Source organism: Hakea prostrata, chromosome 10 (genome assembly GCF_041222555.1).
Source record: "Hakea prostrata isolate BN-2017 chromosome 10, UWA_Hpros_2, whole genome shotgun sequence".
Taxonomy (NCBI): domain Eukaryota; kingdom Viridiplantae; phylum Streptophyta; class Magnoliopsida; order Proteales; family Proteaceae; genus Hakea; species Hakea prostrata.
This window is the reverse complement of record NC_142609.1, coordinates 41,666,237-41,692,865: the sequence shown is the minus strand read 5'-3', so window position 1 is coordinate 41,692,865 and position 26,629 is coordinate 41,666,237. Positions and strand designations below refer to the sequence as shown.

Here is a 26,629-nt window from a genome sequence, read left to right as displayed (position 1 = left end):
TCGGACTATAAATTGACACCCCTACTCGTGATCAATATCTTGCCTCATCACCCCTCTTACCTAACTCTACGTGATCAAAAAGAAACGATGGCCGTTTTTCATTGGCACACATTATTTATTCCACATACAAGTCCTTAAAAGCTTTAACACACCAAAGGAATGAATGTACTATCTTACATGGTATTTATTTGATATTTTGGGTGGGAGTAGTTCACCTAATTTATGCCTCACCTTGTCAAAAGTGAAAAAAGTAAGACAATAATATAGCTATTACTTGTAAGGATATGGCACATAATTCTACATGCAAATTTTCACTTAGGCTGCATTTGTTTGCTGGAATAAAGGTGGGGTGGAAAAAATGGGGTGGGAAAATTCTTGAAAAAAGTGTCGATTTCTTACTTTTCTTTTAAATCCCAAAATGATAGATTGTTTGGTTGCTTGGGGGTGGGAATGTGGGAGACAACTTGATTGCTGATGTGGTAGCCCAACTTTTCCACTCCATGCTATTTTAAAACCCCACATATTTGGTGGAACTTTGTGAAAAAGTTGAAAAAAGTAAAAAGTGAGACCCACCCATATCATTTTTCCATGAAATCCTTTCATTTCATTTCCTTCTCCCTCACCCAACTACACATGGGATCTACATGTTTTGTTTCCCACCCCACCTTTACAAACAAACGCAGCCTTAGGTAAAGAATCTCACATATGGGTTACTTGTATATATGAAATGGTATGGCATCTGTCATTTTTGAGCTTATAACTTCACTTTGGTGATCCAAATGAGAGATAAGTCATTACTTAACTATGTATGTAATGGCAACGCCTACAAAGTAGGTAAAGATTCTAGTGTGATATGGAAGATCCATCATCATAGGGATTGATGTCAATATCAAATATATATTGGTCATATAAGTTCTTTTCAAGTCAATTCCAATTCAAAAAAGCCACAATAAAAAAGAATGATCATATTAGTTGATGCAATTTTGACCAGAAAAAAAGATAACACAGATCACGGCCGTCCAATTGAATGACTGAGTCAGATTTAGGTCTTGTGTTTTGACTTATTTTATGGTCAACTTCCAACCCTAACCCATTGGAGCTTCCTTCAAATCCCTAGAATTTCGTAATAATTACTGTCTTTCCATCTAAATTGCCAACGCCAATTACCAGACTTATATGAATTTTTGAGTTGTTGGGTTTTTAGCGAACGGATTTCATGGAGCGAATAATCAGTGATTCATAAAAATTTAAATTTTCAAAAAAGAAACTCCTCTCTTTCTCTCTCTGACTCTTGATTCCACTGACCTTTTCGTCCAAATGGACATGGTGGTTTGTTTGGACGGTGCCAGATGCTCATCTGGCCCTCCCTAATCTTGTTCTCGTCTTCCTCTCTTTAGCTTTCTCTCTCTTGTATGTTCCTGCTGGAATCTGTCTCATATAAAAAATTCCCTGGAAGCCCACCTTCAAAATTTCCAAACCCATTTCCTCTAGAAGAATTTCCCTTCCCTTGCCGTCTTTTTCTGCAACTCTTCACGACTCTTCAACCTTTCTAAGCCTGTACAACCCATTAAAGTAAAAGCCATATTTGCTCTTCCACGGATGCTTCAAAGCCGCTTTCCTTTCTTGCCGTAGGTAAAATCATTTACTCTTTCTTCGGGAGCTTCATCTAGATCAACCTCGTTTTCTCTTTTGGGTTCTTCCATCTCTGTTTATTTTCTCGGCTTAGAGGCTTTTTCTTGTCTCTAGGGTTTTGACCCTTACTAACTTGTTATGATTATAGATGTCTAGTATGAACGGTCGTTGATTCAGCTTGTTTCTTTTTTTATTTTTATTTTTATTGGTTCTGTGGGGTTCTAGGTTTTTTCTTTATTGGAGGTTCCTGGATATTCCTCTGATCCTTCCATGATTACCAGGGTTTATGACGTTATTCGCTAGCTCTACGAACACCCTTTAATTCTCAGGTATGTTACTTGTGTATTGCATCCTTTTATAGCTTCTCTTGTTCTTGGTTTTTGATCGATGCTCCCCCTCCCCCTGATTTTTCCTTTTAGATGGTTCATTCATTGTGTTTTAGCAAACACTATAATTTCCATGTTTTCTTAATGTTTATATTGCTCTGAAACTCTTGAAATTCCCCGTAAAAATCTTCAGTTTATTGGGTATGGCTGAGATGCTTTAAAAAATTGAATGACATGTTGAAAACCAATTCGTTGTACTTGTATCTGTTCTCTTTGAGAAGTTAAATGGAGATACTTGAGTATTGATTTGTTTTCCTATTCGGGCTGCTAAATGATAAAACTATAGATACATAATCTTTTGAGATATTTGAACTTTATTATGGAAGTGCATAAACAAAGTGATCAACCTGCAAATCTAAGGTCAGGCATGAGGGCAGCTGAACTATTAATTTGTGGGCCTGGGTACAAACCACATGAATTGCCTGATCGTCAATTGAACTGAAAATCAGATTTGAGGGCCAGTGAATCCATATGCCATAAGATATCCGCAATTCTTTTAAGGATATTCCATAAAGTTTTCTTGATTCTTTATTCTTTATTTGGGGTGCAGGTTCTGTGTATACTTAATCCTCCAACAACTGTGGTTTTATGTTGATAGGTGTACCATGGTAAATGATAGAGTCAAGTTGGAAAACTCATTTGATACACCGAACTTTTGGGCTAACTGATGCTAGCAGCTAACAGGAAATTGTATTATTCATTTATATTGATGTTTCAAGCCATTCAGGTCTTGCTACTCATTATTTTGTTTCCTACTATGTTATTGTTGATGTATCCTATTGAAGAACCTTAGGAGACCCTGAACACATTGACTGGGTGGAAATTTTATGTTTTTTGAGAATATAAATATTGTCTACATTTTTGTAGGTATTTGTTATCACTTACATGAGTATCTGAGGAGCCATCTTGCACATGCTGGTCTTAAAGGCTGGAAATGGGAAAACAGTGTAGCATTCTGTTTGATGAAACTCTTTTTATCCCTCATTGAGCTACATTTGAAATATCTTTTGATATGTTAGAAGTTTAGTTTTGTTAAGGTATAGGGAAGTGTTATGGAGGTAGTCGTTGTTGTGGTTGAGGGCCACTGGTTGCTTTGGTGAAGGATTTTTCTGTCCTTCGAATATAAAATATTGTATTCTAATGTTTCATTTTATTTCTCCTACCATTTATGATTTCATCTAGGTTAAATTTCTTAGCTTAATTAAGAACGCAGATCTTTCATGCTTGTTATTGCATGAGGACTCCAAAAGTTGGCACTGTTGAATCCTTTGTAGGAGATTATACTGCAAACCTGATGGTACGCATGCAAGGGGTATTTTTGCCAGTCTAACTGGGATTCTCGGTATGTTTTTGTTGCTGAATGACCTGTTGCATCGGCAAAAATATCCTTTCTAATGATATCTGTGTCGGTGTATCCTGTAGAGTTCAATTTGTTTTCCTCAAATCTAGACTCACCATGTGTTGCTAAAGAAATTGTTATCATTTTGGTCTCTGGGTAGTTACAAGAGTTGAAACATATCAAATCATTGCTATCTATTAGGTAAGTGGATGGGTTGATCTTTTTGCAAATCTGCTTCTGCCCTCTGGATCTGCATTCCTTTGTACCAACTGACCCCATTGCAATGTAGATCAGTTTTTCCTAGCAATTTTCGTACTGATTTCAATCCTTGTGAGGAAGCTCCAGTATTTTAAATCCCATACCTAGAAGTATGTGAGATAAGTTTAATGCTTGGCATTCTTGAGACTTGGGAGAAAGCAAAGGACCTATTCTGATCTGATTAATATGCATACAAAGGATATTTTATTATTGGTGTTGCCTAATTTTGCTAAACCAGGATATTCACGAGGTCGTTTCAGGTCTGAAATGGTCCAAATGACTGAGAAATGGTGTATGGAGGGGCCTGAGTTGTGAGAACTTTGAACCAGTATGTTGGGGCTCCATTCTAGTAAGGATATTTCAGGGGCATTTTGGTCTTTTCCCTTGGTATAGGGTTTTCTATTATTTTTGTTTTAAATAGTGGTTATCTTTGTTTGAGATGGGTAGAACAAAATTACATCCAAGTGTTTCTTCCTCATATTGAAATCTGAACTGTCACTCAGCTGTGGATGTAGCTTTCCTTCTTACCATATAAAATCTTGTTATATGTATGTGGTGCTTTCTTCTGTTTTTCATGTTTCTGCTGTATTATTTTCTTAATATACCTGGCCGTGTACATAGGATACTTCGGAAGTAACTATGTAATCCATTGCAAGGATCTTTATAGACTGCAGCATTTCTAATTTGTTCTCCTGAGGTCCAGACTCCAGATACACCATAATATTGTTTAAAGAATTTGTCATCATTTAGATCTCAGGGTAGTGCATGAAGCATAATGGATTGGACCATTGCTATCTGTTAGATGAGTGGATGTTAGATGTTCCGTAAGTCTAGTTTTTGCTATAGTATGTTATTATTCCTTTACACCATCTGATCCATTTCATTCTAGCTTGATTTCCTTACAATTATGTCATCCTGACTTCAGTCCTTAAGGTGAAAGAGTTTGGTATTTAAGCCCCCACAGCCAGGACTATGTGAGTGTTTATCTCTTATCATTCAGAGTAGGAAAAGAAAGGCCTAAGTACTTTGATTTACTATTTAAAATTGAAGAACTCTTTGGTTCTCCTCAATTTCTTGCTTTCATACCCTTAAAATAGAATTTCACGTCTCTAAGAAATACAAGAAAAATGTAACATGCAGGTTTGTTGAAATGCTTTCTTATCCTCAAATTCGGAAGTTTTTTCCTTAGCAGATAATTTCCCGTACTTCTTTGTCAAATAATAAGCTCACTTTACCTTTGCTCATTAGCATGTAGATGTTGAAGTGCACTTGTATCTAAGTTCATGCCCTCGACACTTTCTTTGCTTTGACTTCCATAGTTGCATGCTGATATGTCACTTTTTTAACCTACCTTTGCAGGTGGACACTGGAGGTGAGACATTAACATAAAGGGCATTATGGGTGTGAAGGTTCGCCAAAATGCAACAGGCTCTCCAAGAGCAGAGGTGGGAGAGATAGACACTAGGGCACCGTTCCAATCAGTCAAAGCTGCTGTCAGCTTATTCGGTGAAGGAGCCTTCTCAAAGGAGAAACCTGCCATTAAAAAAACAAATTCTTTTTCTGCAGAGGTATTTCTTACGTTTTTTAACAATATATGGAGAACTTCTCACATAAATTTTATGGATATTTCTGATATTTATAGTCAAGAGGGGAAATATGAATGAACATACAATGGAATACCTAACTCACAAGGTAGTAAGTTGGATGCCTCTGTTGTTGGATAGAAACAGTCACCTTTTTGGTCAGAAAACAAAAATGTCCAATTGATTGTTCTTAGATTCCTTTGGTTTCTTACAGGGACAAGGTCTAGCATTATCAAATTTGGTGGGTGCCTAGCTTTGGCAACTCTAAATGATAATTTGACGGCTGATATTTGGTTATGACACTAGAGACTTTCTCCACAACCACCACCCCTCACACACTTGCCTCAGATATCCCTATATACCACAGAGGCTGCTTAGGCCTTTTACATCTGATCTAAAAGATGGATGAAGCACTTCTAGCTGTAAGATCAAACCTAGATTGTCTATAGTCATGTTCCTCTGTTTTGGGTTGGTGGTAGAATGGTCTGCTGTATATCTGAATTGTGACAGTCCACCTAGTAGCCAGAGTTGTTGTATGTACCTCAGCCCCCATAGCCTAAATATTTCCAGTCCTTTCCAAAATTATAAAACAGAGGAAAAACGAAAGTCAAAGAATTGTTAAAAAGTGATAAGAGCCTAAAATATGGACTATTGAAAATATACAAGAAATTTCTACCACAACTTGTGCCTATATTGAGTTGGGTGACCAAAATTTACTTGGATCTAATTCAAGATGGGCCCTTTCTTTCCATTTGATTGGAAATTCCACGCCCCATGCCACATGGTGAAAATTGGGTGTATGGTTGTGCTGATAAACATTTGTAGTGCTAACCTTATTCCATTTTCTTTCCAAATGAAATTTAAAGTTTTAGAAATTACAATTCTGGTGGATTTTCTGTTTTGATATTTGTGTGGCACATAAAATTATTTGAAGTGAAACCCATAATAATAGTAATAATAGTAATAATAATAAACTCTGGCAGTGTTGGAAATCCTCTCCCAAAAAATGACTTCTGCTTATGATGCATCCATCATGCTTTTGGACGGTTGGAGTTCTTATTGCTGGGAGTTATGTTTTAAGGCAAACAGTGAGTCTAAATTCGATTTGGATTTATTGGAGTGAAGTTCTATAATGATATTTCAATTCGTGCTGCTTTTTGAAGCTCAAGTTCTACTAAATTAGATAGAGATTACAATATTAAGTAATCAGTGTCAGAAGGCTTGGCCTGAAATCTCCTTTGAAGTGAAGATATATCTGATCCCCATTTAGATAGCAAATTTGTGTCTTGCTGGATGCTAATGATTCAGATAATGTAGCAAATTTGTATCTTGCTGGATGCTAATGATTCAGACAATGTTCAGACAAATCTTAGAAATAAATGTAATGCATTGACGTCTATATGATGACATATGGCTAACATCTGTGCTTCCAAATTCTTTTTGTTTTACCACAGAGGGTGTTGGCAAAGGAGACTCAACTTCATCTTTCCCAGAAAGAGCTTAACAAGCTGAAAGAACACTTGAAAAATGCTGAAACCACCAAGGCCCAAGCATTTGCTGAACTTGAAAAGGCTAAAAAAACAGTTGAGGATTTAACAAGCAAACTGAAAAGTGTGAATGACTCTAAGGAGTCAGCAATTAAGGTGACAGAAGTGGCCAAGGCAGAAGCAAAGAAACTGGAAGAAGCGAATTCTGGTTCCCCCACTGGAACTGAGGGTGCCTGGAGAAAAGAGTTGAGCGATGCCAGACAACAGTATGCAGCGACAATTTCCGAACTTGATGTTGCCAAAGAAGAGCTCAGGAAATTCCGTCAGGTTTTTCTCTCATCTATGAATGAAAAATCTGCTGCATTCCGCCAAGCAGCAGAAGCAGAACTTGCAGCAAAGGCCAATGCAGAGAAGGCTGCTGAACTGTCAAAGGAGATTGCAGCCACACAAGAATCAGTTGGGCCAGTGAAGCTGGCTTCATTGCAAGCCGAGCAGGAGCAAGAAAAAATTCTTGAGGAAAAGAATGTCCAAAGGCAGTTTTATAGAGCTGCCCTGGAAGAAACGCAGAAGAAATTGCTAGATTTGAAGAAAGAGTTTGATCCTAAAACCACCAGTAATCTTGAACAGAAGCTTTCTGAAACAGCTGCTGAGATAGGGTCTTTACAACAACAGATAGAAAATGCCCGCTCATCTGATATGGATTCTGTAAGAACTGTGACTTCAGAGCTTGATCGTGCCAAAGAGGCATTGCAAAAAGTGGCAGAAGAAGAAACCACTCTTAGGAGCTTGGTGGAATCCCTTAAGGTGGAGCTGGAAGTAGTGAAGAATGAACATTCTGAACTGAAAGAGAAGGAAGCAGAAACCGAGTCTATTGCTGGGAACTTGAATGCCAAGCTCCAGAGAAGTAAGGCTGAGCTTGAGGCAGCCCTTTCTGAAGAATCTAAGGCCAAAGCTACTTCTGATGAGCTGATGTCTACCCTCCAACAACTATTCTCAGAATCTGAAAATGCAAGAAAGGAGGCAGAAGAAACGATGAAAAATGCTGAAGAGCTGAAGAAAGAAGCTGAAGCCACCCGGTCTGCCATGGAAGAAGCAGAATTGACACTACAGGTTGCACTTAAAGACGCAGAAGAAGTGAAGGCAGCAGAGGCAAGGGCCCTTGATCAGATTAAGCTATTATCTGAAAGAACAAATGCAAGTCGTGCTTCAACATCAGAATCTGGTGCAATGATCACAATCTCAGGGGAGGAATTCGAATCTTTGAGCCGGAAAGTTGAGGAATCTGATAAATTGGCTGAAATGAAAGTTGCTGCTGCAATGGCTCAGGTAGAAGCAGTAAAGGCTAGTGAGAATGAAGCACTAAAGAGGTTGGAGGCTGGCCAGAAGGAGATTGAGGAGATGAAGGCTGCAACGGAGGCAACTTTGAAGAGTGCAGAGATGGCAGAGGCAGCAAAGAAGGCTGTGGAGGGAGAGCTCCGGAGGTGGCGTGAAAGAGAGCAAAAGAAAGCTGCTGATGCTGCTGCTCGAATTCTTGAGCCAGAGCTGCCCGCACCTTTATCTGCCAAGGTTTCTACACTTTCATCTGCTAAGGTTTCTGCTCCGTTGCCAACGCAAGACACCATGACCCAGAAACAGATTCTACCAGAGAAGGTTGTTACCGTCCATAAGCTGGATAAACAGAAGACATCTATCGCGAAGAAGGTACTGTTGTCCAATCTCAGTGGTATCTTCCATAGGAAGAAGAGCGGCCATATTGAGGGTGGGACTCAATCTTACCTCCCTGGGGAGACACCTATGTGATTTTTGTTTTGCTTCATTTATTTTCCGTTTCCTGTTTTCGTTTGTTGATAAGTTGTGCTAGTGTGAATTATGTGAAGGGAAGGAGGGAGGAAAATGGGAAAGTGAGAGAGAAGGTAAAGGAAGGTGGGTTGGAGAAAAACACCATGACTATTTGTGTATATTCTAGTTCAAGAGCACTAGTATATATGTTCTCTTCATATGTCCATATCTGGAAAGGGAAAAAAATATCAATAAGACTAGGTTCTGAAGTTGAGAAAGAAGACCTTTAAATGACAGGTGGTTTTTGTGATCGACTCAAATCCTTGGCAAGGATGGAGCTTGTGGAAAAATCTGGGTATTGTGAGTATTGCAGTGTTCTTCTTTAGTTCATCTCTTTGTCCCAGAAAGAGCAGCCCATTTCAACTTCCCAAGTCTGTTTGGTTGCAGGGAAGAGGAAAAATATTGCCTTTTCGCATCAGTGAGAATTTTCCTGAACATGATGAACTGGTGGAGTTTAGTTTCATGGAGGAAAATTTTCAATTTGTGGCCTGGGGAAGAGTAGCCTGAGGCCCAAACATCAATGTGGTTCGGACTCTCCGGTTGTCATGGATGACTGGGCAAATCAGGTCAACCCGAACCCAGCAATGTGGGCTGTTTTTTCAATGGCTTACCCAAAACCTGCAGCCTTCATTGCAAATCGATATGTTTACATCCCTAGAATTAATTTTATTATATGAATCGTTTTAAAATTAAAAAAATATGTCTACCTTTGCTAAATCTTCATAAATGAGAAAAAATAAAAAATAAAAATAATAATCAGTCATGGTTGCTCTTACCTTCTTTGTTCTTTGTCCTTGAAATGGGTTTAAGGATGAAAAATGGTAGTATGCGAATTTTGAACTTATAATAGATGTTGGTCAAGAATGAAAAATGGTTTGGTGAATTTTGTTGAAAATAAATTATGAAATAAAAATTAAGTTTGGTGTTGAAATAAAAAATTATTAGAAAAGGATAGTGAACAAGTGAGAAAAAAGAAAAAAGAAAAATATATGATTTTTATAAAATAATATGTATTGATTATTCTATGCTTATTGTAACTATAAAATTTAAAATAAATCTCTTGAAATTCTTATTATAATCCATAATAGACAAAAAAGTATATTATAGATTTTGGAGGTTTTTTTATTATTTTAAATAAAAATAAAACTGATAATAGATGCTAAACAATTTAAATAATGAAAAATTATTATAATTAAGAATGCTAATTGATACAAAAAATTGCCTTAGGCTGTTGGACAGAGTCGCGAAATCAGGAGGGGGGGGAATCTCAGATCATCCTAAAAATTAGGGGGATTGTAGGGGCTTTTTGACCCCGGATCCCCCCCGTGTTGTAAGGGTTTGACCGATCGCCCTATCGTATGGTGACTATGTGTTTGATGTATAATTTGAATTATAAGGGGTGTAAATACAATAGACGTAAGGGTCTAGCAAACTTAGGGGATGCATGTATAATTGCCTTTCAAAATATACAGAAATTCTAGGAAAAAAAGGGTGAGAAAAATATAGAATGATTAATATGCTTTTCCATTCAATATACAATTAATTTGGAACCAAATCGAATCAAATTGACATCAAACCAAACCCAATAGGAAACTTCCTTTATGGTTTAGTTTTGGGTTAATCTTTAACGAATGAGAATCCCTACCTGTATAGTATGCAAATCCTTTGTGTTTGGGTAGGATGTCCGTCTGTGCATTCGATAGCTGGATGCACTGCCCAGTGTCTAGTGATGGTGTATGTTCTTGTGTTGGATCACTGAATGCCCTGTTCGTGGTAGCACCCAATCAATTTAAGTATTATGAGCAGGACACCCAGTGGTCGAATGCACAAACAAACATCCTACCCAAACACAGAGCATCTGCATACTATACATATGTACTCATATATATATATATTCCTATAAGAAAAAAGAAAAATTCACTTATTGCGAGTGCCACGTGGCTTCCACGTGCCGGTGATGGTAACGGCATTTATGGTCCCAAAATGGTGGATTCAGAATGAGAATCCAAAATATCCCCAACCTATCAAAAACTTGCTTTTCTTCCTCTGAAGATTTCAGTCCTTCCTTCTCCATTGCCATTTACCAGTTCTACTTCAAAGAGTTCCATGGCCATGGCTATGGCAATGGCTAACAGTAGCAGAATTGGTAGCAGAGAAGACACTCTCTCCTTTTTGACTACTACTGTTACTGCTTCATCTTCTCCAAATCCTGCATCATTAGATGGTGATGGGTTCTTTGGCGACCATAATTCACAGATAGGAAGCGCTTCAGGGAGCTTTCAGAACGATGGGTTGTTGAATATGGACGCTGCTAGTGGAAACAATAGCGATTTAGAGTTTGGATTCTTACGACAAGACTTTCGCCAGAGCTCTCTTGTTGGTACCGTGCAGATCTATGACCGTCATGTCTTTCTCTGTTACAAGAATCCTCTTGTTTGGCCTCCCCATGTTGAAGCCGCTGAGTTCGATCGCTTGCCAAGGCTTCTTTCGGCTACTCTCATGACCAGGAAAGCTGATATGAAAAAAAAGGTGCTGGACTTTCTCTTCGTTCTTCTTCGGGTAGTTGGGTTTTGGTGAAAAGGGTGGACTTGAATTTTGGACAAATTTGTTTGTGAATTAATTAGGTCTTGACGTTGTGAGAAACAAGAGTAGGGTTTTGATTTAATCTGATTCTTCGTCTACCGCTTTTAGCCCTTTATTTTCCATCCATTTTGAACCCCGGGTCCCCGTGGCTCTGTGATCATATGTGCGTTTGTTTTGGAGATAATTTGAGTTGCTTAGTGGAGCCTTGGGTTGGGTTGCTTCTTAGTACATGAACTCGTTTTGAGTAATTTAACCTTATCATCCATGAAGAGATCTTCATTGCCACGGATTTTGGAAAAATAGGGTTAGCAGTACGTTTTCACATTTGAATTCACTTATGAAAAAAAATAATATTGTTAGGCTTCTCCTAAAAGGACTTAGGCCTAGGATTGAAGTGTTTTCTTATTTTTTTGTGCTAGAACTAACCACATTGTAAATGGTAGGATTTTAAAATGAACACAATACAGCATGATAGTTAGGATAACATTTCCATCTGCACCTTTCTTATTCAATTTTGCCCTCCCTTTCTTTCTCGCCCCACTGCCTCCTCTCCTTTTTATTTTCCTGGTTGACCACAATTTATCCTCAAGCCATTGATCATATATATGTTTTTATTAGTTTCTGCTCAGTTATTCTCTGTTATTTGTTTCTGAATTTCTAGACATGTTTGCACACACACACACGCACACACACGTAAATTGTTTGAAGTGATGCTAATGCTATCTTCATCTTGAAAGACATTTCAACTTTGTGCATCAAGTCGGTCTTTTTGGCTATCCTGTGTTGCTGACTCTCTTTTAATGACATTGCTTTTGTTCAAGTTATTCTTTCTCTTTTACTTACTTTAGTTCCCTTTTTATGCTGAAGACTCGCTTAACAATATGCGAAGGACATGATGGTACCGAGACTTCGAATGGGGATGTATTGATCTTTCCGGACATGATCCGTTACCGGTTAGTTACATACTTAATTTAGGTAGACTCTAGCTTTGTTAATTTTTTCTGTTTCTGATTGTAAACCAGCTCAAATTTGCAGGCGGCTGACCCATTTTGATGCTGATACATTTGTTGAAGAAGTGCTTGTGAAGGACAATGAATGGCTTCCTGGCACACCTGAAACACTGAGAGGTTCATACATTTTTATTTGTTGTCATGGGAGCCGTGATCGCCGATGTGGTGTTTGTGGACCTGCTCTGATTGCAAGGTTCAGAGAAGAGATAGAGGCACATAGTCTTGAAGGTCAAGTTTCTGTTAGTCCTTGCTCACATATTGGGGGCCATAAATATGCAGGGAATGTTATCATATTTGGTAGAAATATAGATGGAGAGGTGACAGGTCACTGGTAAGGGGATGATTTTGTTTGGATCTTGTTGTTTGATCTGATTTGTACCCAATCTTCTAGTTTCTGCATGTTTTGTTACATAATTGTCATCTCTTGTAAAATTGATTAATTTGGCGCTTATTTTCTGTAGGTATGGGTATGTCACTCCAGACGATGTACCTATTTTGCTTGAGCAGCATGTTGGGAAGGGGGAAATTGTAGACCGCCTTTGGAGGTATTATTCATCTTCTTAATGCCACAATACACACATAAATTATAGATACTCGCCTTGCCAGCTCATTGAGAGTCTGACTAGCTCTTTTGTACTATCATTCAAGAATATTACAGGGAAAGAAAAAAAAATGAAAGGGAAAGATTAGTTGTTGTACATGTCCCTTATTCATGTTCTCAGTGAAACTGGATTTTAGTTATCCAATCTGTCATGACTATGGTCCAAATGGATTGGTCTCAGTAAAACATGATTTTGATTATTTAATCTATTGTGACTACTGTCCAAATAGAACGGATGGACATTGCGAATGTGCATCGCCACTCTAAAGTATATTAGTCAGATGTTTGAGTTTTAATTGATCATTGCTATTCCATACAATTAATTTATGTAACAGAAAGCTTGTAATGAATGTTGTAACCTTGTTTAAATGCTTACCCTGTCCATCTTTACAGTTTGAAATTAGGGATGCATACGTAATTTTACAATATTGGAGTTAGATACTTAGATTATAAAATTCTTAGGAGCTTGGTCCACATAGTTATAGCTAATAGGGGGTGTTTAAGTAATTGGAACAAGTAGTCCTTATAAATCCAGTCTGTATCCTTTGGACACTGATAGATTCCATGTTGAACTTATAGTCTAATTTTGTTCTTGCCCCCAAAGTGCTGTATTGTCACTCAGGTCTGCTCCGAATGACTACTTCCAATAGGGTTGAAACTTAGCATATAACATTCAGGTCTGCCTCTCTGCAAATTCCAGCCTCCATCTGACCAGCTGTATGGTATAAGGTTGGCTGTCAATGGATACTCTGTGGACAGGTTCATGTAGCCCCTGGTTTTTTACCCATCTTCATATGTTCCCAAGAAATCAGCCTAATTACATGTGGGTCCAGAAAATCTAATGGGGTTGTTGTACTGTTAATTGTAAGGGGTAAAAGACAATTTAACCCTTTTATGTAGTGAGTTATACTTAGTGTAGGTAAAATACCACTAATACCCTTCCTGCTTCCTTCATCCCCAAGTTGAGTTTGCAGCCCCAACGGTGGAGTTTGAGCAATCTCCTGTGGAACTGATCAACTCTGGTGGACCCTTCTTGTGCTGCCAGTATCTGGTGAAGGTAACTCCCTTCATCACCTTTCTTTCTCCCTATGGCTGGTGTCTGTTGATGAAGAATTTCAAGGCAATCTCTGATCAGAATTTGCTGAAGAGAATTTCTATAAGTAACCAGGCTAAGTGAACAAAATACAGCTGTAGCTCTCCACAGCACTGAATGGTAATGAAAAACTAGGGTTCTGAATCTGCCAATTGCAGCACACTATCAATTACGAATTCCATCTCTTTTTGTGCTCCCCATTTCATTCATCTGCTGCAGCAGGAGTGAGGATCATTCTAATCAGTTCTCTTCCTCTTCCTGCTGTGATCCATCTGTTCAATAGTACTTGACATATAGGGTTTTGCCTTCTCTATTTCTTTCTGTTTCTTAGATTAAAAGGATTATTTTTGTTCTGACTAATTATTAGTTTTTACTAGTAAACTTCCACGTGCATATGCATGTGTTGCCACATATGAGGGTGTAATAAAAATATTAGACAGAGGAGGGTAGTATCATGTATCATATACATGGCATGGTAATTAATTAGTTTTTAGATTTGCGTACAAAATTATTAATAGATTTCATCTATAAAGTTCGAACATTTAGTATAACTTGTCAAAATCATGTAGGGCTGGCTCTCATCTAGTTAAAGTCCATCCCAAGTCATACTTGTAGGTGACCATTAAGCTATAAGGTTGTTGGATGTATTATAAAGTCAAATAATATTTCCACCTATAAGTGAAGTAGTGCATAAAAGTGAAATAAAGTGAACACAGAAATGTTTAAAATTGTGATATTTATTAAACATGCTAATCACGTGAGGCGTTTTAAGAGTACTTCATTTTTTTTTCCTAGTGAGTTTTTTTGGTAACCATTTTTTCCTAGTGATTAAGAACTACTTTGTTCATACATTATGCATGATGAAGGATAATAAATAATCATACAGAATTCGCATAGATAGTTGGAATGTTTGTGGCTATTGTCATTTTCTTTGGTTAGTCTATGTATTTAATTATAGTTTAACACAATGATTTTCAGTTTATCTTTTTACAAATAATAAGTTTGATATACTGGAGGCAATTGAAATACTACTAACCTAGAAGAAAATCTCAAGTATTGTTCCTAATTTCATAACAATATGAACTAAATTAGACATTTATTTTTAATGAGTTGAATGATTATCCAAATCCTTCAATTCCAAAAATTTTATATATTTTAATATACATATTAGGTGGTTCTCAAAAGTTTTTTTTATTAGAATGAACTAAAATTTTGAAGTATTATTATATGAGAATTAGTCGAATAAAGTTATAATTTTGCAATCATGGAGTAAAGTTGTATTGGAATTGTTGTGGCATTAGGTTAATTTGATAAGAGGACTTTTTAGTATTTATTGATATTCTAATTACGGTTAAAAACTATATATATCATTTTTGCTTCTTCCATAGTAGTGTGCAAGTAATTTATCCTAACTTCTATAATTGAGGAAAAGGGGACAGAACAACTAATTAATTAAAATTAAACACAATGATAAGAAATGGAAAAACATTTACGTATTGCAAAAATTAATTATTATAGAACAAAGAAAATTGTTGTCAAGTAATTATGTATTACTGAAAATGGGGTTCAATTAATATTGTTTATTATTATATTATGAAACAAAATTACAGTTTTGGGCATTATTTATGCAAATCGAATGGTTAAGGACTTCTAAGGAAATAGAAATGTAGCTATTTCTCTTGAGTTCATGCTTTATAATAGTAATAATATGATTTCACCAACCAAATCGATAGGTGGATCAGCAGAAAAACAATCCTACAATGGCCAGTGGCTTATGACTTGTCTGTATCTCTAAGATTGGAATTGTCTTAGTTATATATTGTTTGTAAGACGAGGTGGCAAATGTCATAATGATAAAACTATACCATGAAACTATGAAAGCTTGATCAAAGCTAACTGATGCTATTGAATCCTTATCCATGAGCCTCTGTGGTTACAGACGAATTTTGCATTAGAACGGTATAGTTAGGCATCTGAGTGGAGGGTGAGTGTAGCAAATGGTAAAAATGGAGTAGCAGATTGCCGGATTTTATTGCCAAAGCTTTTGCTACCTGAAACCTTTTCCCAGAGAGAAGATAATAGAAAGGTAGTAAAGAGAAGAACCCAACCATCATAAATCCCCTTTTTTATACCCTTCTTCTAGATAGATTTCCTCTAGATTAAGACAAGATTTGGAGATTTCTTCTCTGTTTCTGGAATCAGCAGCTCATCCTGCATAGACTAACAGAATAAAATATAAAAAATAAATATAGTGAGATCATGTCAAGGCTTTGTAACGGAAACATTCTTTCTATGATCTACTGTAAACCGGGGTTATGTCTCCGGTTTATACAAGATCAGTGAGAGGAACTGTAAGAGAGTTTTGAGCAAGGCATGTTCAGCTGGTGCAAGGGAAATTTCCCCTCCCACACTCAGCTGACCAAGGGAAATACTTTTCTGTCCCTCAATCCAGGTGAAGACATTCCATCACTTTGGGGGCAAAACAAGCATGGTTACAATCTTTTGTAGTCTACTTGGTTGTGAATAGCTGACCAAGGGAAATACTTTTCTGTCCCTCAATCCAGGTGAAGACATTCCATCACTTTGGGGGCAAGACAATCATGGTTACAATCTTTTGTAGTCTACTTGGTTGTGCATAGGTGAATTCTTTTGGATTTTTAGACTACGTAAATTCGTTCCTTTTTCTAGATGTCTTGAAAAACTAGGCATGATAGTGCTTTAATTTGAATAATTACTATACTAATTTTTTTATATTTTATTTTAGAATATATCTGAGATGTGTGGAAGTAGGATTTATAATGTTTTACTAGTTAATTAATTAGATTAGCTAAACAAAATGGTGCTTATATTTGTTTATAGGGAATCTATATGAAAGTCATTTATAAGTAGGATGCTTAAGTATACTGCCGCATGCCTTATCCTTGCTATTTATTTGGTCATGGAGGGAACGATAAATGGATCTTTTAGGATAGGTGCCTTAAGCAATAAGAATAAGTATGTGATAGACCAATTTGTCTTTTCAGGTTTCCTCTGAGTGATCTCTAGTCTTGGTTTACAATCTATAGATATCCTGGTGCATCGTCCCCCCCAAAACTCTAATTGCAATGCCTATGTCTGCCTTCCTTGGACAAATGTTCTCTCCCCTTCTCACCTCTTGGACTATATCTGGAAAGTCCTGCTCCTTTAGGTTGTTGGACGCAGACGCAGTATAGTCAAAAGATGGGTAGATCGTCTTATTTTCACGTGGTCTTTCCATGTTCGTATTATTAGAACTCGGTTCATATAATTCTTATCATGGTGATGCTACTGATTATTTGTTAATGATGGCAATATATGATGCTGATTTATCCTTCTGTCTGGTAAGATTGTGAACACACGTACTTGGAAGATATTTGTTGTCTTTCTAATATTTGATCATCTCTGCAATAGCACTTATTCTCGGTTGATTAGATAAATGACGACAGTCTTGTGTGATTTTGGTCACTGATTTTTGACTATTCCGTCATTCTCCCTACTCTGTGATCTGTTTGATTCAATTTTAGGGGTCAGATGGGTTTATCAGAAGAGGAACAGAAGAAAGCACAAGAACGAAGGCTTCAATTAAATGGTGAGACCAATCCAGAGAAAAGCCGAAGAGAGCCTAAGCCAGCTAATGAAAGTCATCTTGCTGGAGATGAAGCTCAGATGGAAGTCTCAGCCTGTTGCCAGGATAACAAGAATTCTTCTTGTTGCCAAAATAATTCTGTACCAATGGAGTTTAGAAAAGATGATAGAGAGGCAAAAGTGGTGAAAGAAGATAAAAGCAGCAATAAATCAACTTCCAGTGTTAGCAGCAAACTAAGTTCTAGGATTGGTAACAAAGGGGCTTCTTGCAGACGCAAGGCATGTGTAATGCCTACATGGTTTGAAAGCTTGGAACGCGAGGATATACATGCGACCGTTGCAGTCGTGGTGGCCGTTGTATCTGTGGCCATTGCATATAAGAGCTATAAACAATTGACATGGTAAACTCATGGTAGACTTAGTTTTCTATTTAAGAGCTATCATGGGTAAAACCACCACTTCTTGTCCATAACCAACCTTAAGAATGTATATCTCAAAGAATGGTCTGTTCATATCCCAACTTCCACACTTGTAGTATGGTCCCCCCTTCATTCTCTTTGGCCTTTGGAATATGTGTAGATATGCATATACATATAAAATACTTGCTGAGTGGTTGCTGTAGTCATCTTCTTTTACTTTTATTTATATTATTTTGTTTTTGTAATAGCTCATGTTGGAAACCACATAATTGGGAAGAGATTGCGTTTCAAGCCTCTTTGGTGTAAGTTTCTAAACAACACTAACAATAAAAGAAAAATAATTAATCACACCTTTAAGTACATTTCCTTACAGAGGGTTTACATTATGTCTTCCAAACAATTCTATTTGTGTGGTCGCATCAAGATCAAGTCTTTTTAGTGTGCATAGCATTTTGATCCCTCTCATTTAATTTCATCAAAATAAACCTGATCATTCTTTGATAACAATGTTCTCCATAGATCACCAATGTTATGGTAAATGGAGAAATTTGCCTTACATAATCAAGGTGCGCATAAACTGACCTGAGTGAACCTCAGTTAAGAAAAAAACAATTCAAACGATTCAGATTATGCTGCGGTAGATATTGCAGGAACGTTCCAGGATCAATTCTGACATAATCATCCCTTATTTTTCCTCTTGTACTCTCTTGCATATGCTCTTCAACATCCGTATTACCACTCTTCAAATCATTCCCGTTGGCAAGTCGGTCTTCTCCACCTGTAGTCATTTGAAAACTAATAAAGATTTTGTTTTTCTGTCAATGTTAGATCATCTTTCTTACTAGCTTCCATTGCAGATGCTTACACCATATGAACAAATATCACAACATTTCTCATGAAACTCTGCTACTTTAAAATTAGACATAAATTTCACTTTCCTTTATTTAGCTTTTCTTTTCTAGCCCCATCCACGACATGTTTCATGGAAAGACATGCATGAAAGCAGAATAAAACTTTATCATTGAACCACACAAAGCTTACAACTGCAAGTAGGTATACATAAAATTTCACATTAGGTCTCCTTGCTCTTTGAGCATAGTTGATGCCATCCCACCTAAAAGCTTAGATTACTTGAAGAGGATACAATCAACATGTAAGGCAGATTGTTTTTTTTTTTATCCCCCTTCAAATTATTTGCCCCAGTGTACGATCTTGTGCATTCTAAATGTTTTCTTCCAACTGCTAAAATGGCAAAACCCCAAGCTAAGAGGTTCCAGTGCAGCTTATTTACTGAATGAGATTTATACTGCTCCTTTCACTTCCATTTCATATTTTAGGACACTTCCAGACCAGACCAGCCCGCCATACTGAGTTACATGTCAACTTACATAAATCAATTAGCTTTCCTACAAAGACCTGCATTTCAGTTGATGCAAGCAATTATCATTACATCTAATGCATCGACAGGCAGGAGCTGTGAAACCACTGGCGACCCTCATGTTAAGAGCTTCTGATTTCCAAGAATTAAAATACTGTTAAATTACTGACCATTTCTTCCTTCTTTCAGTTTCACCATTGATTTTCAGTTCTTCCATTGAATGAGAGAGGCCATTCTGATCCCCAAGCTTGCTGAGTTCAGATTCTAGGGTCAAAGCAATTGTTGTGCCTTTTGGGTCTGTATCAGGCACATCTACATGGAAAGAACATTGTTTGATGGGTGCAACGGGCTCAAGGCTTAAGGCTTGCTGCTTGATGTAGTTATAGAGCTCCTGATGAAAAGGATGGTCCAATTTGAAGCAGTCAGGGTTTCTACTTGGTGAATGCCGGGACGATCCAGAACCTTCTTTGATGCAGAAATGTGGAAGGGATGCAGAGTCCATTATCTACATACAAGGTGAAAGCTCACAGAAATTAAAGCACTGCCAATGAAATATGAAGCAGTAGCAAATCTGGTGAATAACTAAATAATATGAACTATCTACATTCAACCAAAAGCACAAAGACCAACTTTCCAAAAATAAATCATCCGTGCAGTGATTACCATAAGCGTATTCTGAAGTGAGGGCTAATATAAACTAGTCATATATTCAGAAGTTCAACCAAAGAGCATACCTTCAGCAACTCATCTCTTCCGCAACCTTGCAGCACCTGAATTTTCCTCCTCGTTCTCTCTTGCAAAAGTGGCTTTACTACCTATCCAAGAGAATGCAAATGGTTGAATATACCAGCTGGCTACATATTGCGTCAAGGAGAAAACCAGAAAGATCTTACTCTTGCATAAACTAAATGAAAACTGATGGATGAAAATGACTATGCAAACTGAGTAAATTCTAACCAAGGAAACATTAAGGCTTCAAATCTGTAAGGACCAGAAAAAGACTAACCTTCCAACAAGCTGAAAATATGTAAGGAGCATTCACAATGTAATATGTATTTGTCTTCTCAGGATAGTTTAGATCGTCAATAGTAGATATGATGGTCAATAGCTGCATTGGCAGATGATTTGCAACAACATCAAATAATGAAGCAAACAAGCAAATTAGTTTAGGAAGAAACATTCATGAACAAAAGAATAGTATAATTATGTCACAGTTCAAAAGTCTCCATATTAAAAGTGTTTTTGATATTAAAGAATCATAGAAAAAGTGAAAACCAAGTGGAGAACATAGTTGTTGGTGGAAATCGAATGAGCCAACATCAATTCTCTGGATCTTTGGAGTTAACTGCTCGTAGACAAGATTCAGAGCAATAATGGTCATTTATCCAGGAAAACAGTGACTTACCTCTAACATGTCCTCATGAACTATTAGGTAACTTCAACGAGCAGTCATTCATTGTCCGGTATGAAAAAGGTGTACCTGACTGGTGAGACTGTGCTTCTCCAGTCACAGCTTCACGGCTAAAATGTCTTGTTCTAAGAGAAGCTTTAGTTGGATTGAGAGGGACAATCATGTATCCCACCTCACTTAAGTCTAACAACAGAAAATTAACCCTTCCTATTGAAATACAATTTGAGACCGAACTCACTCTGTTCTAGAACCCCTTCACTAGAGGTGCAAGCTTTAAATGATTTTTTTTTATGTTGGCACCAGAAAACCATATCTGAGTCTAACAGGTAGAACATTGCAACTCAAACTGTATGTCAATGTAAGACCAATCTCAGCAACTTAAAAAAGACCTTTCCAACAATTTAAAGCTAACATATAAATGGGCATAATTCAACCAGGCTAAGGCTCACAAAGGGATCACCAAAGAGTATTAGTCATTGCTCAATTCTTGTTGCAAACGGTGCTAACGTTTCTTTTACAACTTGGGCCTTACGGGGAAAGGAAAATGACAGTCCTAGTAGAAGTACCAAGTTCCCCCACTAGAACAGAAAACAGTTCCCATTTAACCTTGCAAGATATTTGTTCCTTGATCTCACATTTTCCTCAAAATGTGCACTAAACCTCCATAAAATCCACACACACTACTACATTGCTTTTTTTTGGGGGGTTGGGGGGGGGGGGGGGGTGAATGCAACAGTTATGTGATTACTCAACTGACCAATAAGATTCCATGATAAATCTCATTTTAGGAATTATTAAAAGGACATATGCGAACCTGACTGAATGTTGGTTTGGGATTGAAAATCATTAAGATCAATTCGTTTGATCGAATAAAATGGGGGTGAAAAGTGTACTATTTCTCATCAAATCCCAAATGATTAGTTTGTTTGGTTGAGTGGGGTCGGAGAAAAAACAGACAAGCTTCTAAAATTAAGGAGTTTGTCTGCTAAGGTTGCAGCTACTTTTTCTCCCATGGCTTAAGAAGGTCCCACCATTTCAGGTGGGATTTTGTGGAAAAGAGAAAACAAGCTTACTTTTTAGTTGTCAAGCTCACATATTCTACTTTTCCCTTATTTTCCTTTAATTTTCTGTCCCCTCGACCCACTTCACATGGATCCCATACATTTAACTATCCCATGGTTTTTCTCCAACAAAACACAGTCTCTTAAGAATATTCAATCCACAAGGATTGCTCAACCGGTTTTCTAAATGGTCAGTTGGTTAGCTACAGGTAGACTACACAATTTTGCTAGGAAAATGGCCCATCAAATCCTAACTAAAACGTTACCAAGTTAACACATGCCAAGCCAAACCCAAAGAAAAGGAAGTATGAGTTCAGGCACGTCAATGGGTTGGATAGATATACCCTTGTAAAGAAGCAGTAGATAGTAAGGGACCTACTAAGGAGGTAGGCCCCAAGATGCTTTTCCTCCTCTCTCCTCACTCTTCAGTCTACTTGAACAAGGAAATAATGTGAAGTAGGTGCTGGTGCTTTCCCCCCTTCCCTTTCCCCAAGGGACATGGATGTTTCCCACTCAAAAATAAAATTACAAGCCAACAAAGCACAAAAATACCTTAATTTGGTTCAGTGCCGAAAGCTTTAGCCCAGTCATATCCAAAACCTTCATGCAGGTGCTGATATGCCGTCCATATTTCTTTGTTGCCGAAGGCTATAACAAAAATTATAAGTCAATAAATGAACCAGAGAAACTAAGCAGTGTGTGGATATTACACTCACCAATAGTACACGGTCCCGATATTCATTAATTTGAATGTGTGACTGAACATAGTAATTAACCTATAGAAAAGAGAGGTACAGTAAATTTCACATATTGAAGTTAATGGATACATTCATATAGAACAAAGGGTAAGACAATACCCTAGAGAAAGAAATCACAGTTTGCAGCCCATATACAAGTATATAACATACAAATTATTTGACACTGCTGGAAAGTTAGAGAGGGATTGCATCCAGGAGGAAAACATACTTATATGCATTGGCAAACTCGGCAGAAAAATATAGGTGCACAGATACATCCAAATGTCAAGATTTTCGGGGGTTTCATCTTCAACCCCAACCCATGTTTTTGTCACAGCCACTGGAATCGCGTATTATTGCTACGTGAAAAGTTGATCACTTATTTTTCTGTTTCCTTTTGTCTCGGACTCTCAATTATTTACAGTACAATAAAAGCAACAACCGTTATTTTAACAGGCTCGTTTATTTTTACATAAAGTTCACCAGGGTATATTCATTTGAGTAACATTTAGTATATGCTTCTAACAAACAAACAAAAAAATTGTGGCATATGAAACAACTCTTTCAGGGGTGGCCTCAAAGATCCAGGTGGAAGTGGTAGACCAAAATTGTTACACGTAGAATGTAAACAAACAGAATGACGTTTTTTCCAAGTTACTAATTAATAAATTCAAAATGAGTATTTTTTTCCCCCAGACATTGAACATCGAAGTCATGATTTGGTCCAGCAACAAAAATAGGATTCAGAATATTAAGCCACAGATAAGAAACAAGAGTATACAGTACGACTTACAGATGCTTTGTCAAATGTGCTCAGCCCAACACCAACAGCCAACACAGGGAGGCCCTGTCCAAAAAAAAAGAAGGAATTTTGTTTTATCACAAAGCACATTCTGTAAAATAGTTGAACTGATCAACAAGCTGTCTGAGCACTACAAATCAACATATTAGAGTCAGCAAGATGTCACGCAGAATTCAATAAAACTGCATACCTCTTTCGTATAACCTGACATTCCTATAAGCTGTGAGTCACGCACACCCCTATACAGGTCCACAGGAAGTATGGGTTTCTGTGTAAGGAAAGAATAGCAAAATTAGTGGCACAGAGATACACTGATTTATTACATCTCTAAATTTCCACACAACAAGATTAATAATCTACTCTGAATGACAATGACAATACTGCATGATAACTATTGTTATCTTGCATAAATTTTTCACAAACGTATTTACAGATGGAGGACACAGTCTTTGCTGGTTCAAGCCAAGTTCAACCCTAATTTGAAGATTGAGCCAAATATGATAATTTCAAGCTCTATAGCCTGGTTTTCCAAACCGAGGCAGAACTGCCCATGTGTTACAAATAATTTTAGAGAAGAAGAAAGGAAGAAGATGAAGAAGAAGATTGGATTAGCTGACACGGAATGAAACTAGCCATAGTCAACCTCAAGCTCTGGCAATCAGTATCAGTTTTCAGGTTTTTTCCACCACATGGCTGATTCATCGAAATTATATGATGATCTAAGTATCGACTTTGATTACTCAAACTTGGATATCATCATATTTTCCAATAGCAAGAACATATGCCAGTCTATCTTCCGTTTCCAAGGATTTGCTAATGGTTTGATTATAAATCTTTAATGAAGATGAAGTATCACTGCCTAAAATGCAACACCAGATAATCATCTAGTTAACTTTTATCAATATCTATGGTTATGCAAAATTGTCACGCTCACACCCGCTATCCACATCAGTCCAGGCAGACAATTATGTTGGTTAGTCATGACATGCAATAATTTAACCATCTCCATTCAATCAAAAACCAAAGGGCCAAATAAAACAAAGATATCAGTTGACAACAAAAGCAGCACTCACACAAACACACATATAAAAGGGGGAAAGCCTTTGAATAGGATAGCTTGCTTCCTAAGATGTAAATTTGATTTATTTAATAACGCACAATATAGACTCACCGCCAATATATTGTCTATCTCATTTTGTATTCTCCAGTTCAAACAATCCACCAACTGAAACACAGTAGGAGCATTTTCAATATGCTTAAAGAAAGAAGAAAGAATGGATACACTTTTTAGCTCTGGCAACAAAACAGATATGGAAATAACTGAATCTCACCATTTTATGTGCCTTGGAGACATTCCACTCCCTTGCCTTGAGAAACCTCACCAAAGATTGACTTGGATACCCTTGATGAATATTCTGAGCAATCAAGAAACAAATATTAAGATGGAAATCAATTCTATAAACGATGAATAAGAAAGACTATCCCACTCATTAAAAATCCAACAGGTATCGCAAAACATACAAACCAAGGGTTTTCAGAAGAAGGGTGGAATCATGGAAAAGAGCATCAAACCCAGGAAGAAAGACAACTTAGATGACAACAATCAGTGTAACTACTTCCTTCAAACAATATGAGGTCTGAACCATCTTCTGATTGAATGCAGTTTCTGCCCACAAACTGATTTTTTTTTGTTATAATAAAAATAAAATAACAATATTTGTTATTACTATGTATTTACTCCCTCTTCTTTTTTTTTTTTGTGTGTGTGTGTGTGTGCTGGAGAACACTTCGTTCATCAGTTTGTATGATTTTTACACCAAGGATGCTGACCATATAGTCTGTCATTCAATGACAAAAAAAATGTCCCACTTTCATCATTCACCCCCTGATCCTGACTTTTCCCTGCTTCTTCTAGCCACTTAGAAACAGGCTGGCCTTCTTCTTTTTCTCTCCCCCCCCTTCTTGTAGACCCCCCCCCCCGGCTACAAGGCTACTCTACTTAAGCTTGAGGTTACTTGGTGCAAAACAACATGAATATAGAACCAAAATATTTCTGTGCAGTTCTATCAGGGTGGTCGACAAATTTATCCACAAAAGAAAGACAAAAAATGACAAAAAAGTGGTAGCAAATTCTGGATGAAGCTCGATCATAAGGCACTGAGGCTACCACATATTGCCAAACCATTAGCATACTTAAGCTAGTTGCAGCAGAAACCCCAGCATCATCTATAGTTACAGAGAAGATCAAATTTTTACAAGAAACCGAAACAAGTTAGATCCTCCAACTCAGTCTCCATGAATGAGGTAAATTGACAGAAGAGGTACCATAACATGAGTGGCAAGACCAATTACATAGATCTCCAGTGACAGAAGAAACAGAGTATAACCTCAACCAACTACATTCACAGCAGCACTTCAAGCGGAATAATAGTCTAGCGAAAGAAGAAGGGAAAAAAAAAAAAAAAAGCGCTTAAATTTCTCCTCTTTTTTTTTTTTTTAAATTGAAAGAAGAAATAAAGCACATATAGTTCCTACATCTGTACAACGCAAGCAGAAAATCTGAGATCAAATCTAGTGTAGAACACCCAAAAGATCAAAGTGCAATCCCTGAAATTCAAAGTTTAAAGTTCAAAAGAAGGTTAACACTCGGACACTAACCTGAAATGTCTTCTTCAATGGCTCGTCGACTGCAAAGATCACAAATAAGGAAAAATGGAGAAAATGAGAAACAGAAAGAACCAGATCAGTATGAACAAGAAAGAGATCAAGTGAACTCACCTTGGTCGATTAAAGCTTGGAACTGCTTGACTGCATCTTGAGAAACGACTCCCATTTTCCCCTTTCTTTCTCTATTGACAACTTCTAAACTATAATTTATACTCTGCAGCAACACGCTCTGCTTTCTCACTTGAAAGCAACTTACTGAACAAAGAAAAGTAGAAGCGAAAGCAGAGGTAGAAGAAGAATGCAGAGATGCGGTGGCGGAGATTGAAGTGACGGTGGCGTTTCGTCGGTGATGGTGGTGGTGGTGGTGGTGGAGAGAGAGGCAAAGAGAGAAGAGCTTTTAGAGCTTTCCTCTCTGAAATTGAAGTTACAGCCTCTCGTCCTTTTATCTAAGAAAATAGACATTACCGAAAATCAGAAATTAGAAAGAAAAGAAAAAATGTACCATCTTTGTCCGTACATATGATTGAACGGTTAGGATCTTACATGTTTGGTGCGAGTAAACCTTTTATCGGAGAAGGTTTTACTTTGACGCGCGCAAATGTCACGCGCTGATCCAAGGTGGGCCCATGAGGAAATGTTAGACAGTGGGGACCACTACACTATTGCTTGTAAATATTCTGGCCATGCATGATGTATCTTCCATGAGCAGCGTCGATTCCATGACTTTACGTTTATCAAGT

At 37.4% G+C, this 26,629-nt stretch overlaps 3 protein-coding genes and 1 non-coding gene across 7 annotated transcripts; 3 read left to right on the top strand and 1 right to left on the bottom strand.

Moving 5' to 3' along the window:
- Positions 1-1,263: 1,263 nt before the first annotated feature.
- Positions 1,264-9,221, top strand: LOC149003065 (WEB family protein At5g55860-like). 3 transcript variants are annotated; one of them, XM_089137344.1, is made up of 5 exons: positions 1,264-1,632; positions 1,914-1,961; positions 2,886-2,965; positions 4,975-5,183; positions 6,653-9,221. In XM_089137344.1, exons 4-5 carry the CDS (start codon positions 5,013-5,015, stop codon positions 8,483-8,485), a joined length of 2,004 nt encoding a protein of 667 aa, XP_088993470.1. In that variant the 5' UTR covers positions 1,264-1,632; positions 1,914-1,961; positions 2,886-2,965; positions 4,975-5,012; the 3' UTR covers positions 8,486-9,221. The 3 variants fall into 3 exon arrangements, with proteins under 3 accessions (XP_088993470.1, XP_088993469.1, XP_088993471.1); XM_089137343.1 differs by lacking the exon at positions 2,886-2,965; XM_089137345.1 differs by lacking the exon at positions 2,886-2,965 and having other exon boundaries at positions 1,858-1,961.
- Positions 9,222-10,540: 1,319 nt separating this feature from the next.
- Positions 10,541-18,052, top strand: LOC149003063 (Sucrase/ferredoxin-like family protein). Its single transcript, XM_089136223.1, has 5 exons — positions 10,541-11,053; positions 11,975-12,060; positions 12,143-12,448; positions 12,579-12,662; positions 17,354-18,052. The coding sequence occupies exons 1-5, from the start codon at positions 10,631-10,633 to the stop codon at positions 17,817-17,819; spliced, it is 1,365 nt and encodes a 454-aa protein (XP_088992349.1). The 5' UTR covers positions 10,541-10,630; the 3' UTR covers positions 17,820-18,052.
- LOC149003064 (small nucleolar RNA snoR116) lies at positions 15,648-15,738 on the top strand. Its single transcript, XR_016170572.1, has one exon. It is a non-coding gene; the product is annotated as a small nucleolar RNA snoR116 (small nucleolar RNA).
- Positions 18,053-18,456: 404 nt separating the features above from the next.
- LOC149003062 (phosphatidylinositol/phosphatidylcholine transfer protein SFH2-like) lies at positions 18,457-26,335 on the bottom strand. Of its 2 annotated transcripts, XM_089136224.1 has the most exons (12): positions 26,001-26,333; positions 25,881-25,909; positions 24,554-24,637; positions 24,394-24,447; positions 23,413-23,490; positions 23,214-23,267; positions 22,400-22,459; positions 22,236-22,331; positions 20,218-20,319; positions 19,946-20,026; positions 19,382-19,716; positions 18,457-18,611 (listed from the first exon to the last, which is right to left on the bottom strand). In XM_089136224.1, exons 1-12 carry the CDS (start codon positions 26,053-26,055, stop codon positions 18,581-18,583), a joined length of 1,059 nt encoding a protein of 352 aa, XP_088992350.1. In that variant the 5' UTR covers positions 26,056-26,333; the 3' UTR covers positions 18,457-18,580. The 2 variants fall into 2 exon arrangements, with proteins under 2 accessions (XP_088992350.1, XP_088992351.1); XM_089136225.1 differs by lacking the exon at positions 24,394-24,447 and having other exon boundaries at positions 26,001-26,335.
- Positions 26,336-26,629: the final 294 nt, after the last annotated feature.

Coding starts and splice junctions, on each gene's coding strand:
- LOC149003063 (XM_089136223.1), top strand. CDS start 10,631: ATGGCCATGGCTATGGCAATGGCTAACAGTAGCAGAATTGGTAGCAGA. Junction 11,054..11,974: donor AAGCTGATATGAAAAAAAAG/GTGCTGGACTTT, acceptor TTTATGCTGAAG/ACTCGCTTAACAATATGCGA. Junction 12,061..12,142: donor CCGGACATGATCCGTTACCG/GTTAGTTACATA, acceptor TCAAATTTGCAG/GCGGCTGACCCATTTTGATG.
- LOC149003065 (XM_089137343.1), top strand. CDS start 5,013: ATGGGTGTGAAGGTTCGCCAAAATGCAACAGGCTCTCCAAGAGCAGAG. Junction 5,184..6,652: donor CAAATTCTTTTTCTGCAGAG/GTATTTCTTACG, acceptor GTTTTACCACAG/AGGGTGTTGGCAAAGGAGAC.
- LOC149003062 (XM_089136224.1), bottom strand. CDS start 26,055: ATGGGAGTCGTTTCTCAAGATGCAGTCAAGCAGTTCCAAGCTTTAATC. Junction 22,460..23,213: donor GCACATTTGACAAAGCATCT/GTAAGTCGTACT, acceptor TCTTTTCTATAG/GTTAATTACTATGTTCAGTC. Junction 19,717..19,945: donor GAAGAGATGAGTTGCTGAAG/GTATGCTCTTTG, acceptor CCTTGTATGTAG/ATAATGGACTCTGCATCCCT.